At 43.1% G+C, this 13611-nt stretch overlaps 2 protein-coding genes across 2 annotated transcripts; both read left to right on the forward strand.

The window, feature by feature from the left end:
* The first annotated feature begins 2959 nt into the window (after positions 1 to 2959).
* LOC103641558 (uncharacterized) lies at positions 2960 to 5927 on the forward strand. The gene is made up of 4 exons (XM_008664904.3): positions 2960 to 3868; positions 4337 to 4543; positions 5305 to 5512; positions 5802 to 5927. Exons 1-4 carry the CDS (start codon positions 3264 to 3266, stop codon positions 5925 to 5927), a joined length of 1146 nt encoding a protein of 381 aa, XP_008663126.3. The 5' UTR covers positions 2960 to 3263.
* Positions 5928 to 12054: 6127 nt separating this feature from the next.
* On the forward strand, positions 12055 to 13024 carry LOC118476134 (putative ripening-related protein 6). The gene has a single exon (XM_035964265.1). It carries the CDS (start codon positions 12590 to 12592, stop codon positions 13022 to 13024), a length of 435 nt encoding a protein of 144 aa, XP_035820158.1. The 5' UTR covers positions 12055 to 12589.
* Positions 13025 to 13611: the final 587 nt, after the last annotated feature.

Consider the following 13611-nt stretch of genomic DNA (forward strand, 5'->3'; position numbering starts at 1 on the left):
AAACGGGATCCCCCAGTGCAACAAATCACAAATCGTTGCCCTTAAAGCAACGAACAACAAGGAGGCGCTCCCAAGCAAGGTGGCGTAAGTTGAGGCGGCCAACCTTAATGAAGAAGAGATTACACTTTTGATCAAGCGCTTCAAGACCGCACTCAAGGAGCGCAAGGACTTCTTCGACAAACAAAAATCAAGGGGAAGCGTGTCTGCTTCAAATGGGGTAAGACTGGTCATTTCACAGCAAATAGTCCTGATAATGATGACCAGGATCAAAACAAGAACGCCAAGGGAAAGGAGAAGAAGAAGTTCTACAAGAAGAAGGGTGAGACGCATATCAACAAGAAATGGGACTCGTACTGCTCTTTATCTGACTCTCACGACGTGGGACTCACCACCTCCGCCTTCGACAAATCAACTCTGTTCCCCAGCAAGCATCACACATGTCGCATGGCTAAGGAGACGAAGGTATTTACTCAAGACACACGTAAGTATACTTCTTCTAGCAATGAGGAATCTAATAATAAGGATGATGTAGATTATAGTGATTTGTTTAAGAGATTAGATAGAACCAAAATTGCTAAAATCAATGAATTAATTGATGCTTTGAATGAAAACAATAGATTAATTGAAAAGCAAGAGGATTTACTTTTTTAGGAGCATTATAAGATTGTAGATGTAGATAAATCGCTTGCTTTAGAATTAAAGAAGAATGAATTGTTATCCACTGAATTATCTTCGTGCCATTCATCTATCTCTAGCCTTAAGAATGATAATGATGATTTGAATGTTAGGATAGAAAAGTTCAATGTTGCTAGTTCATCTTTTAGCATGTTTCAATTTGCACTAGGTGTAAGGATTTTGACATAAATGATTGCAGCGATCATGCTTCAACAATTGTTAAGTTGAATGATGAGATTGTCGAGTGTCAGCTGGTACTCGACAATGTAAAGTTGTCGTGACGGTGGCCAGTGATGGAGACTTTGCCGAGTGTTTGGCTAGGCACTTAGCAAAGCGGCTTTCTTGACAAGTGCTGGCTCTGAGGCACTTGCAAAGAAAGCTCCTGTGGCCCCCCATGCGCAGTGCCTTTGTTGAAACTATGTTAATTTTTTATCACACACCACATATGATATCATGACATCTCAAGAAGTTTCATGATTTTCTGACTTTGTTTGTGGTTTACACAATTTTAAAACAACTGGATTGCAAGTTCGCGTTCATGTTTCGTGAACACGATGTTCGAATTTTCTGGTATGTTCTTGAATAAGGCCGCGGCTTGTCCTCAATAACATGAATATCAATTTTGCATTTATTGTTTTCCATTATTCGAGTGACTTGTAGTTTAAATTTGAATTATCTAAAGAAATTCAATTAAATGTACTAAATCTAATAGATATTGCAAACACTTTATTGCCAAGTGTCTGCATATGACAAAAGCATTCATTGCCAAGTGTCTGCATATGACACTCAGTAAACAATATTTTTTGCCAAGTGTTTTTCTTGGGCACTCGATATAGTTAATGGCCAGCAGCTACCTTCGGCTGCTGACGACGCTTTGTTGAGTGCCTTATTTTGCTAAGAGTTGGAAACTCAGCAAAGAATCCATTACCAACTGCATTTTTATGCTGAGAGTTGGACACTTGGCAAAGAATTTTTTTGGCGTGTGTTGTTATTTATCGAGCAAGACACTCGACAAAGTTTATCTTTACTGAGTATTCGAGGTTTAGCATTCGGCAAACATCTTAGCACTCGGCAAAAAAAATATGTCTACGGTAGTGTAAGGTATCCAAGATCCAACCGAATCGGGCTATAGAAAGTATTAACAAATCAGGGCTATAGAATGGATTCAAAATCATTACAAGCATAAAATAGGTCACGTGATATAAATTGAGATTTTTTTCTAAAACAAAAAAACAACGAAGACCCCCATAATAATCTTAAATTCTACGCTAGATCATAAATATGCAGATTTTATATACAAGTCTTATATTCTTAAAGAATAGGTCTTACACTTTCTAAAAATTGTATAATTTTAGGTGTTTTGCATACAACTCTTTGGAATTTTCAGAATAATTAACACTAGCTAGACTTTCTATTTATGCATATTTACATTATTTGTTATATACGACATATATAAGAGTTTGTAGACAATACTAAATATGTAGTTAAATTGTTGTTTTGTCAAGTTTTAGTTTCTTTGAATCAAATAGTAGATTAATCCTCAAAACTATCTTTGAATTCTATTCTGGAAAGTTCTAGCATTGTGAATTTTATACCTTGTAAATTGTAAGAATAAAATCTTGAATAATTATGGTATAAGGTATATTGGCTCTCTAGATCCTAGAGACCTTAGGGCATGTTTGGTTTGTTGCTAAATGTGTCACATTTTGCCTAAGGTTAACCATTCGAATTGAATAACTAACCTTAGACAGAAAAGTTAGGCAAAGTGTGGCAATTGAGGTAACGAACCAAACATGCATTAAGTGGCTTATCACCTATGAGAAAGTTATATTTGTTTTTCCTAGTATGATGATCTGACTTAAGTGGCCTACAGTAGTTTTCCAATGTGCATGTGATGTAACTTACATTTATGATTAGTAAGTGACATTCTACTGTAGTTGCACGAAACTAATAAGATTTTAAACTTTGAATAAATATTTTTGCAATAATTTGTAGAACAATGCTAATGTATATTGCTGGTGATTGGTGAATGCGAACACAAGATGCCAGTATGCGTTGATATTTTATCCGTTGCCCTCTATACTCGAGTTTGGAATATTTTTATCCGTTGAGAGAGAAAAATTATTTTATCCGCTGATCCGACTGAAGACTGACCAAGTCTAATCATCACCACTTGTGACAGCAAGGCACGTTAGCTATTTTTATAGGGAACCAAAGTATCGAGCTCGCATCCTTTTCTGCATGGGTTTTGGACGTTAAGTATGCGATTGCCTAGGTTGATCAGCCAGTGGAATGATGAACAGATGAAGCACACGTCCACCGAATCATCTGGGGCTTTCCAGCTTCAGCTTCCAAACACAGCAGCTTGCTCATCAGCTGTGTTCTTGCGCAGGACTTACCGAGATGATATGGCAACATCGAAGTGACCTGACAGCCTGATACAACCCACTTGTGTCGATCGGATAGGGCCATTAACCTCGTATCGAACTCAACGATCCGAGAAGTGAGAGCACGCCTACATATATACCCTAAGAGCCAATGTATCCCAAGCACCTCGGTCGAGCTAGCTTACGAATTAATAAACAGCAATGGCGAACACTAAGATTGCGGTAGCCATCGCCATCCTGCTAGCTCTGCTTCAGGTGTCATGCGCCGCAGCCCGGCGGCACGGCAAACCAGCTCATGGCGACCACGACGGCAACGGCACCCCTGCTGTGATGACGGTAAACGGTTTCGAGCGAGGTGAGGATGGCGGCGGCGCAGCATCGTGTGATGGCAGTTTCCACAGCGATGACAAGCTGATCGTGGCGCTGTCCTCGCGGTGGTACGCGGGAGGGAAGAGGTGCGGTGAGGCTATCCGCATCACAGCGGAGAGCGGGCGGAACCGTGAGGGCACGGGTCGTGGACGAGTGCGACTCCCATGGAGGATGCCGCAACAACATCGTGGATTCCTCCCGAGCCGTTTGGAAGGCGCTCAGGCTCGATACGGATGTCGGCGAGGTCCACGTCACGTGGTACGACGCCTGAACACGCTACACACCGAGTTGGATGGCCGCCCGACCACGGAGAAATTGGGAACCACGGCGCGCGGTTCTGTCCTACCAATTGTTATCACTACACTCTCCACGTACTTGATAGTGGAAAGGTCGATACGATCGAATAAAACTTCCCTTCCACAACAAATTGTTGCTTGGTATATGTGCTTTATTTCCACCCAGATAAATAAGTCTAGATAGATGGCAATGAACTCCATTTTTTATAGACAACCAAATTGTATGCACGACATGACCATGTTTAGATATGGAAATATTAGACCCTGTCACGCTCCATAGATTCTGCGGGCTCACTGGCAAACCCACATCTCAACAAATTAATGTTATAGCCATGTTCAGGTCGAACATTAACGTGTTCAAGACATGCCAAACAATAACTACTAAAAGTCACCAATAATCCAATTAGCAAATGCATCGTCTATACATAGACATCCACGATCCATACACAAATTGGTTTGTCTGCTTCCTCTCCCTGTGCTCGCGCTCGCTACGTCTGTTGCCTAGCTCCCGCCTACGCACCATCCGCCGCTGTCCACGCACCCACCTAGTCACGATGAGTTTTTATGCACTATTAACTTAATTGGTAAATGTTGAATATGATTTGTCAGGGAAAAGATCAAGGGCCCTTGGGGTCCACCGGTCAAAGAGATCGCACGAGATAAGAACCTCCGAACTACTAGGGGCCACCCATTTTGTCATGGTTTGCAAGACCTTTCACCTCTTTCAGGGAGGTGTGGTAGGATTGACTACGAGATGTTTACAAATGATCTCTCGTGTGTATTAGACTACGATAGAATATCTGGTGGCAATCTCTCGTAATATCTCTCCACCACAGTCCTCACATGTAGGCTCTCTAGGGCATCCTAGTCAAGGCCTAGTCAAGCAAAATGGGGGCCAAAGAGCCTTCTTCTGATCCTATCTGCCATAGCTAATGTCCACACAGTTTTAAATTTGGATCTAAAATGAATTAGATATGGATTTTTATTCATTTTACAACTTTGAGGAATTATGGATAGTTCTTGATGAATTTATAAGGAGTATACGCGTGACCAGTAATATGAAGGTAAAATATAGGAGACATAAGATTTATGTTGGTCCGAGCTCTTCGAAAAGATAATACTCCAAGTCCAGTTCGTTGGTCCCCTATCTTGAGGGACGCCTCCTCATCCTTTTATAATCCCAGAAAGGACATCATGTTTGCTTGACTTTAATTTGTACCGGCTTCTACTGCTTCTATAGTATTTTGTCTATATGGATTGCATCTGCAGTAGTCTGAATAGCTGGGTTTAATTTGAAGCAAACAGCCTGGGGGTTTGTTAATTACAGGATAAAACATATATATACATAGTTTATGTATTAGGAGCCCTGGGCTCTCTTTAGTTGGAGAAAGCCCTGACCGCTCATTCGTCACCCAATATTGTCAGTAAACCTTTTACGCTTTTTTGTAAATAAGTTTATGCTTATTTCGTCCTAACATTATCATATAAAATCGTCTACTATATCCAACCTTCCCCTACGGCTGTTGTGTGCGAGATAACTAGGGTTTCAGTGGCAGCGGTTGCACGACCCTGCCCAGATCCAGAAGAGAGAGAGAGACGGTGGGGCTGCAGTACGATCTCGTCGGGAACCCATTGGGCGCGGTTCGCGCCACCTTCGAGAGGACGACCGCTGCCGCTGCGGTGGAGTCTGGAGGAGCCGACCCTGTGGCGGTGTTCCGTGGCAAAGACTGGGGTGCCGGCGACCTCTTCCGCTCCTTCCTCCTCGAGCAAGACGATCTTGGCAAGGTGAAGGATCAATCCTTGTCCTTTCTGTTTTCCCCGGTACTTGACACTGATTTGCCTATGGATCTGGCCATTGGGGGTGGCGATTCAAGATATAAATTGACTAGTAGTTGCAGAAATCGTGTCCCATTTAATTTGGATGCATCAATAATCTGCACAAACAAGAACATGTGTTAGGGTTTTCGTATTCTGGGGACTTGGGGAGGAGTAAAGGGTCTCCCTTCTGGTGTACACATTTTCTTATCGTTTTTTGTAAGTGAGGCTTCTAATGCCAAAGCAAAATCAATTCCAGGTTCAGGTGTTGGATTCGTCAAATCTTGGATTGATCAAACCAGACACCCTGGTCCGGTATCGGGGAATGGTTCAGGATATGCTTGGGAATGAGTACTACATTGGTGCTTTCAAGGTACTGGACTAAGGCTCATAAGCTATTGTGGAAACTTCCACTAGTGCCTGCTAAGCTTTTGCACTGTATCATGTGTATGGTGGGTCAACTTGGAGGACAAACAAGTACACTGACTTCTCACCGTACTCAATGCCGCATCCTTGTGATTCACATATTTGGGAGCGCCATCTCTTCCACTGTGTGCCTGTATGTTACTGCTTCCATGGCATTTGTTCTCCATTCCGTAACCCTAAGTTTTTTATCAATTAACAGACCAGCAGATGGAAATGAGAATTCACAAGGATTTGTAACTGGTTTATTGCAGGCACCTGGACAAAATTCTTGGACACTGGAGTCTTCACCAGGACCTGATGTCTGCAGGATGTCGAACTGTTTGGCACCTGAATTAAGAGAAAAGGAAGAGAGATGGAGATGACGATGCCATGGATGTATGTTTTCACATGTTTCTTGTAAATTAAATGCAGCTGCTATTCCTAATACTCACTGTTGAAATGTTGACATTTGCTGTATTTCTATCTTTTGACAGGTTTCAGAAAATGGCCATGGCAATTCTTCATTCAGCAATAAGCCGGTAAGAGTTGACATTTATTTGATTTCAGTCACATTATTAACGGTAAATACTAAATGATCATGTTTGTCTCACGAAGCATATATTCATAATTTCTTATATGTTGATGTGCGTACACCAGAATTTCATAAATGTATATGTATCAGTTTCTTGCTTGTTTTTTTTAATTTGGGAGCTTCATCTAGCAATAACCCTGAATATGATGTCTTGTAATTGCTCCGAATATAGTCAGATATCATAACAAAATAGGACAGTTGATAATCTGATTTAGTTATGCATATCTGCTTATTTTTCTTCTAATGTTGAATTATACGAAGTGGCTATTAATCTGATTTAATCTCTATTCTCTTTGCAGAAGGAAGGTGATGTTCATGTCTCTTCCAGTTCAACTGAAGTGGCAGGAACCATTCCAGAGATGAATGGAGGCGATCATCATATACCTGGAAGCTCCTTTTCATGTCTAGTGAAGGTGATGACCTAGAATTTTGTGAATGAAATACAAATGATCAGATTTATTTGGTTTTGGTTCAGTTATGTTATTAATGATCGACTCCTTTTATCTCTGTTTCAGTTATGTTAATGATGATTGACTCCTTTATATCTTTGTTGCAGATCTATGACATGCTTGGATCTAAATATTTTACAGCTGGTGCACTGTGACGACTCATGACAACATAAAACCTGTGGTTGCATGCAGGGAGTAGGGAAGCCACTGTTGATCTCTTCTTGAAGTCAGCTGGGTATTTGGAATGTGCAGTTCATCATGTACTCATACATATACCACCTCAAATACGCCTTATTAATTCTATTTTTTATTGCATTAATTCGAAGCACTGAACATATGAGTTCACCGTAGAAGTTCAGTGGTAACATTGATGATGACTACGTACTCTTTTATGAAAGCCTTGCCAAAAGAAGATGTCCTTCTCATTGTTTAGTACAAGAATAATTATCTCTTGTATCTTATTGTAAAATCTGAAACATTTGTTCTGTAGATAGTTAGCTTGCATTTTATGCTATAATTACCTCAAATCACGTGGTGCCTTTTTCACCAATTTATGACATCTATTGATAGGTTTTACGCCAATTTACGACATTTATTGATGTGTTTTGCGGCAACCTCATGCGTGGCATTTGCCATTATGAAATAGATCGACGATTTACGCTAAAATTCATACCCATTTACGATGTGCTATTTTGGTTCATGTTTTAAGTTTAAATCCGCCCGAGCCAGAACTTGCGCATGATCGTACGCGTGCGATTTTCACGTAGTAATTTAGGCCCCATTCATTGTTACGAAATAGATCGATGATTTATGCTATTTTGGTTCACGTTTTACGCTGAAATCTACCAGAGTCAGAACCCGTGTACGACGCGCGAGATTTTCACGCCGTAAGTTCGGGGCCTCATTTGCCGTTTTGAAATAGATATACGATTTACGCTAAAATTCGTAATCATTTACGTTGTTTTGGTTCATGTTTTATGCTAAAATCTGTCCGAGTCAGAACCCGATCATGATGGGACGCGCGAGATTTTTACGCCGTAATTTTTGGGCCGCATTCGCCGTTTCGAAACAGATCTATGATTTACGCTAAAATTCGTAATTATTTACGCTGTTTTGGTTCATGTTTTACGCTAAAATCTGTCCGAGTCAGAACCCGATCACGATGGGACGCGTGAGATTTTTACGCCGTAATTTTCGGCCCGCATTCGCCGTTTCGAAACAGATCTACGATTGACGCTAAAATTCGTAATCATTTACGCTGTTTTAGTTCATGTTTTACGGTAAAATCTATCCGAGTAAGAACCCGTGCCCGATGGAACACACGCTGGTACGGGACGTGGCTATACCTGGCTGGGGCTTCCTGGTACTAATGGAAGGCCAGGGCTTCCATTATATATATACCGGCACTAAAATGCACCCATGTGTATTTTAGTTTGTGGATGCACAAACCCCAATACTCCCTGTCCGACCAGAGCACCTAACACCCCGAGCACGCCTCCCCATAAGAGCACGCCCTTGGCCCTCCTGTACGCGCACCTCCCTGTCCCCGCGCCACCCTCTCCCCCGCCGCCGCCGAGCGCCTCCCTGTCCCCGCGCCGCCGCGCGCCTCTCTGTCAGCGCGCCTCCCTGTCCCCCACCGTCGCGCCTCCCTGACCCGCCGACTCCTTCCTCCGATCCTCTAACCCTAGATCCATGGTGTGGTGTGATTGCAACTGCTGGTGTGGTGTGATTGCAACCCCGCATTAGGTGTGATTGCAACTGCTGTATAATTCTACCTAAATATCTGTTAAAAAATGTAAACAAAATGATTGCATATGCTGGTGTGGTGTGGATGCAACTGCTGAGTTGCTCTGATGTGATTGCAAGTACTGAATAACTCTGGTAAATTTTGTTAAAAAAATATGATTGCAACTGCTGGTCTGATGTAATTGCAACTGCTGGTCTCGTGTGATTGCAACTTATATAACTATGTCCAAAAATCTGTTAAACAAATAATGATTGCAACTGTTGTCTGGTGTAATTGCAGCTGGTCTGGTGTGATTGCAACTTCTATATAACTATGTCCAAAACTCTGTTAAACAAACAATGATTGCAACTGCTGTCTGGTGTAATTGCAACTGCTGGTCTGGTGTGATTGCAACTTCTATATAACTATGTCCAAAAATCTGTTAAACAAAACAATAATCGTAGGTTGTCAAATTCATGCTACAGGTTGTTGACGTAAAGTGTCGGAAGCGTGCGGGAGGGACGAAGACGAAGCGTCGGTTCGGCCTGGGTGGGGCGGTTGGCTCGGATCAGGTGCTCCTGGTGCGTAGGTTCGGCCTGAGTGCATTCTCTATATTGATTGCACCCAGGTGTAATATATAAATACAATATATATATATATTTCTTTTTCTAAGATTTTAAACTTTGGATAAATAATTTTGCAATGATTTGTAGAACATGGGAAATGTATATTGCTGGTGAATACGAACACATGATGTCAGTATGCGTGGATATTTTATGCGTTGCCATCTATACTCGAGTAGCAGTAGGCTAAACCCTTGTACGATTGAGAGAAAAATAATTAAACTTTACCTTGGGTCCTCAGCTAGCACCGCTACCAGAATTCGACTCATTGTCGAGTGCTCGGCGAAATAAGACTCTTGGCAATGACCACGTTTACTGAGAGTGAGACACTCGACATAGATGGACACTCGGCAAAGTCCCCTTTCTATGTGTCAAACTCTTGGCATAACGCGACGCTCCGCAAAGGGCCGTCAGCAGCCATCTATAGCTGACGACCGTTAACTTTATCAAGCGGCAGACGTTGACACTCGACATAAAACAATCTTCGCCGAGTGTCCCCCGGCAGACACTCGGCAAAGTATATTTTCATTTTTTTCTTCAACAATATTTGAGAATGTTCCGAGAAAGTTGTATTCTTTGCCGTGTGTGTGTCGGGGGACACTCGGCAAAGAATTTAAAAAAAAATTAAAACAATCTTTGTCGAGTGCTTGCCAATGGGCACTCGGCAAAAAACACTTTGTCGAGTGTCAGATCCAAAACACTCGGCAAAGTATATTTTTAAATTAAAAAATCTATACCGAGTGCTGGATCGCGGGCACTCTGCAAAGAGGTTTTCCATAACCCTGGTGTTTCTTATTTCTCTCTCTCGCTCGCTTGCTCGCTCACCACCCCCACACCCACCGCATCACCGCTCGCCGGCATAGCCTACGGCTCACGCCGCCGCGTGCTTCTCCCTAGCCTCGCTCGCGCCCCGCGCACACTCAGCAGTCGCCCCCGCCACCGGCCACACGTCCTCAGCCCCGCCCACTATCCTCGGCACCGACCACCCATAACCACCCCGGAACCACGTCAAGGTAAACTTCCTTTTTTGGTTTACGATTTAGGGTTTAGTATAATTGCTAGGATAATTAAGTTAATTAAGATGCTTTATTAATTTAGTATACGATGGTTAATTCCCCTGGTATAGTGAGTATATGATAGTTAAGTACTATTGCTAGGTTTAGTATTGTTTGATAGATGCTTTGTTAAAACTTCCTTTTCACAACAAACTGTTGCATGGTGTATGTGCTTTATTTCCTTATGAAAACATATTCATTTCAGTTCTAAATATATACATACTGACGCCTTTGTGAGTTTGATCTGTTATATGTCAAGCATCATGGCATGACAAATGAAGACCCAGATAAAAAAGTCTAGGTAGATGGCAATGAATTCCATTTTTATAGACAACCAAATTGTATGCATGGCATGACAATGTTTAGATATGGCAATATTAGACCCTGTCACGCTCCATAGGTTCTGACGGACTCACTCGCAAGCCCATGGCACAACAAATTAATGCTATAGCCATGTTCATGTCAAAACGTTAACACGGTGACCATATCGTTAACGTACAAGTCAAGCATCTCATTACACAAATTCAAGACATGTCGAACAAAAATTACTAAAAGTCACCAATAATCTAATTAACAAATGCATCGTCTGTACATAGACATCCACGATCCATACACAAATTGGGGTGTTTGCTTCCTCTCGCTGTGCTCGCGCTCACTACCTCTGTTGCCCTAGCTCCCGCCTCCGCACCATCAGCCGCTGGCCATGCACCCACCTACTCACGATGAGTTTTTATGCACTATTAATTTAATTGGTAACCGTTGGATATGACTTGTTAGGGAAAAGATCCACGGGCCCTTGGAGTCCACAGGTAAGAGAGATCGCATGATATAAGAACGTCCGAACTACTATGGGCCACCCATCAGCGAGGGAGTAGGAGAATCGTCTACCTTTTGTGTGCTAAGATCAGATCAAGCATTTAAGCCCTTTCTCCGTGCGTGTTTATCCATCTAAACTCGCGGTTAATGTTGGGAAACGCTAGGAACGGGTCTAGACCTCCCCCTATATATATGAAGGGGCACGGTCGATTGTAGACGCCAACAATCGAACCAAATCAATCTAACTTCCATTCCTATATTTTCATGCCCTAGGAGTAGTAGTAACGTAGCTTTCTTGATCTCCATCTTCGCCTCTATTCGGTTCTACGTCATCTTGGGGCGCCTTGGGTGGCCTATCGACCCCAAGACAACCCTAGGATCTATCCTCCCTGACGGGTCCCTCCCACGGGGCGAAATCCAAATGCTGTTGGCGAACATCGTCGCCCATGCGCACGCGCGGACTGTCCGGCCCCAGGCGCGGATCGTCCGACTCGACACAGGAAAGACCTGCTCCAACCGTAGGGTCGCGGACTGTCCGGTCATAGGCCGTGAACCGTCCACGCCGCTGTAGAGAGCACCGCCACCTGTACACACTAAGTGATTGACGCCAGATCAGCGCCAACATAAGTATAAAGTAGGTCACGTGATGTAAATTGAGATTTGTTTTTAAAAAACAACAAGAACCAATATTAATCTTAAATTTTACGCTCGATCATAAATCTGCAGAGATTTTATATACAGGTCTTATACTCTTGACGAATATAGGTCTTACACTTTCTAAAAATTGTATTAATTTAGGTGTTTTGCATACAACTCTTTGGAATTTTCAGAATAATTAACCCTAGCTAGACTTTCTATTTATGCATATTTACATTTTTTTATACCGCATATATAAGAGTTTGTACACAATAGTTACCTTGGCTAGCAGTATACGGAAGACTGACCAAGTCTAATGATCACCACTTGTGACAGCAAGGGAACCAAACTTTCGAACTCGTATCCTTTTTTTCTGCATGGGTTTTGGACGTGAAGTATGCGATTGCCTTGGTTGATCAGCCAGTGGAAAGATGAAGCACACATCCGGGGCTTTCCAGCTTCAGCTTCCAAACGCAGGCTTGCTCGTCAGCTGTTCTTCCGTAGGACTTACCGAGAGGATATGGCAACATCGCAGTGAGCTGACAGCCGCCTCACACAAACACCATCACATACAGATAGCTAGCATCGGTTCCTGATACAACGCACTCGTCTCAGATAGGGCCATTAACCTCATATCGAATACAACGATCCGAGAAGTGAGAGCACGGCTACATATACACACTAAGATAGAGCCAGAGTGTATGCCGAGCACCTGCACCCCTGTCGAGCCAAGGAATAAACAGCAATGGCGAAGACCAAGATTGCCGTAGCCATTGCCATCCTAGCTCTGTTTCAGGTCTCTTGCGCCGCAGCCCGGCGGCACGGCAAGCCAGCGCACGGTGATCACGACGGTGACGGCACCCCTGCTGTGATGACGGTGAACGGTTTCAAGCGAGGCGAGGACGGCGGCGGTGCAGCATCGTGTGATGGCCGTTTCCACAGCGACGACGACCTGATCGTGGCGCTGTCCTCGCGGTGGTACGCAGGAGGGAAGAGGTGTGGCAAGGCTATCCGCATTACAGCGGAGAGCGGGCGTACCGTGAGGGCACGGGTCGTGGACGAGTGCGACTCCCATGGAGGATGCCGCAACAACATCGTGGATTCCTCCCGCGCTGTTTGGAAGGCGCTCGGGCTCCATACTGATGTCGGCGAGGTCCACGTCACGTGGTCCGACGCCTGAACACGCCACTCACCGAGTTGGATGGCCGCCCGCCGACGGAGAAACTGGAAACCACAGCGTGCGGTTCTGTCTTACCAACTATTACAACTACACTCTCTACTTGACAGTGGAAAGGTCTATACGATCGAATAAAACTTCCCTTTCACAACAAACTGTTGCATGGTGGATGTGCTTTATTTCCTTGTGAAAACATATTCATTTCAGTTCTAAATATATACATACTAACGCCTTTGTGAGTTTGATCTGCTATATGTCAAGCATCATGGCATGACAAATGAAGACCCAGATAAAAAAAGTCTAGGTAGATGGCAATGAATGCCATTTTTTATAGACAACCAAATTGTATGCACCGCATGACCATGTGTAGATATGGCAATATTAGACCATGTTACGCTCCATAGGTTTTGACGGACTCACTCGCAAGCCCATGGCACAACAAATTAATGATATAGCCATGTTCGTGTCGAAACATTAACACGACGACCATATCGTTAACATACAAGTCAAGCGTCTCATTATACAAATTCAAGACATGCCAAACAATTCTAAAAGTCACCAATAATCCAATTAACAAATACATCGTCTAT

Source organism: Zea mays, chromosome 1 (assembly GCF_902167145.1).
Source record: "Zea mays cultivar B73 chromosome 1, Zm-B73-REFERENCE-NAM-5.0, whole genome shotgun sequence".
Lineage (NCBI taxonomy): Eukaryota > Viridiplantae > Streptophyta > Magnoliopsida > Poales > Poaceae > Zea > Zea mays.

Coding starts and splice junctions, on each gene's coding strand:
- LOC103641558 (XM_008664904.3), top strand. CDS start 3,264: ATGGCGAACACTAAGATTGCGGTAGCCATCGCCATCCTGCTAGCTCTG. Junction 3,869..4,336: donor CCACAACAAATTGTTGCTTG/GTATATGTGCTT, acceptor ATGATTTGTCAG/GGAAAAGATCAAGGGCCCTT. Junction 5,513..5,801: donor AGCAAGACGATCTTGGCAAG/GTGAAGGATCAA, acceptor AATCAATTCCAG/GTTCAGGTGTTGGATTCGTC.
- LOC118476134 (XM_035964265.1), top strand. CDS start 12,590: ATGGCGAAGACCAAGATTGCCGTAGCCATTGCCATCCTAGCTCTGTTT.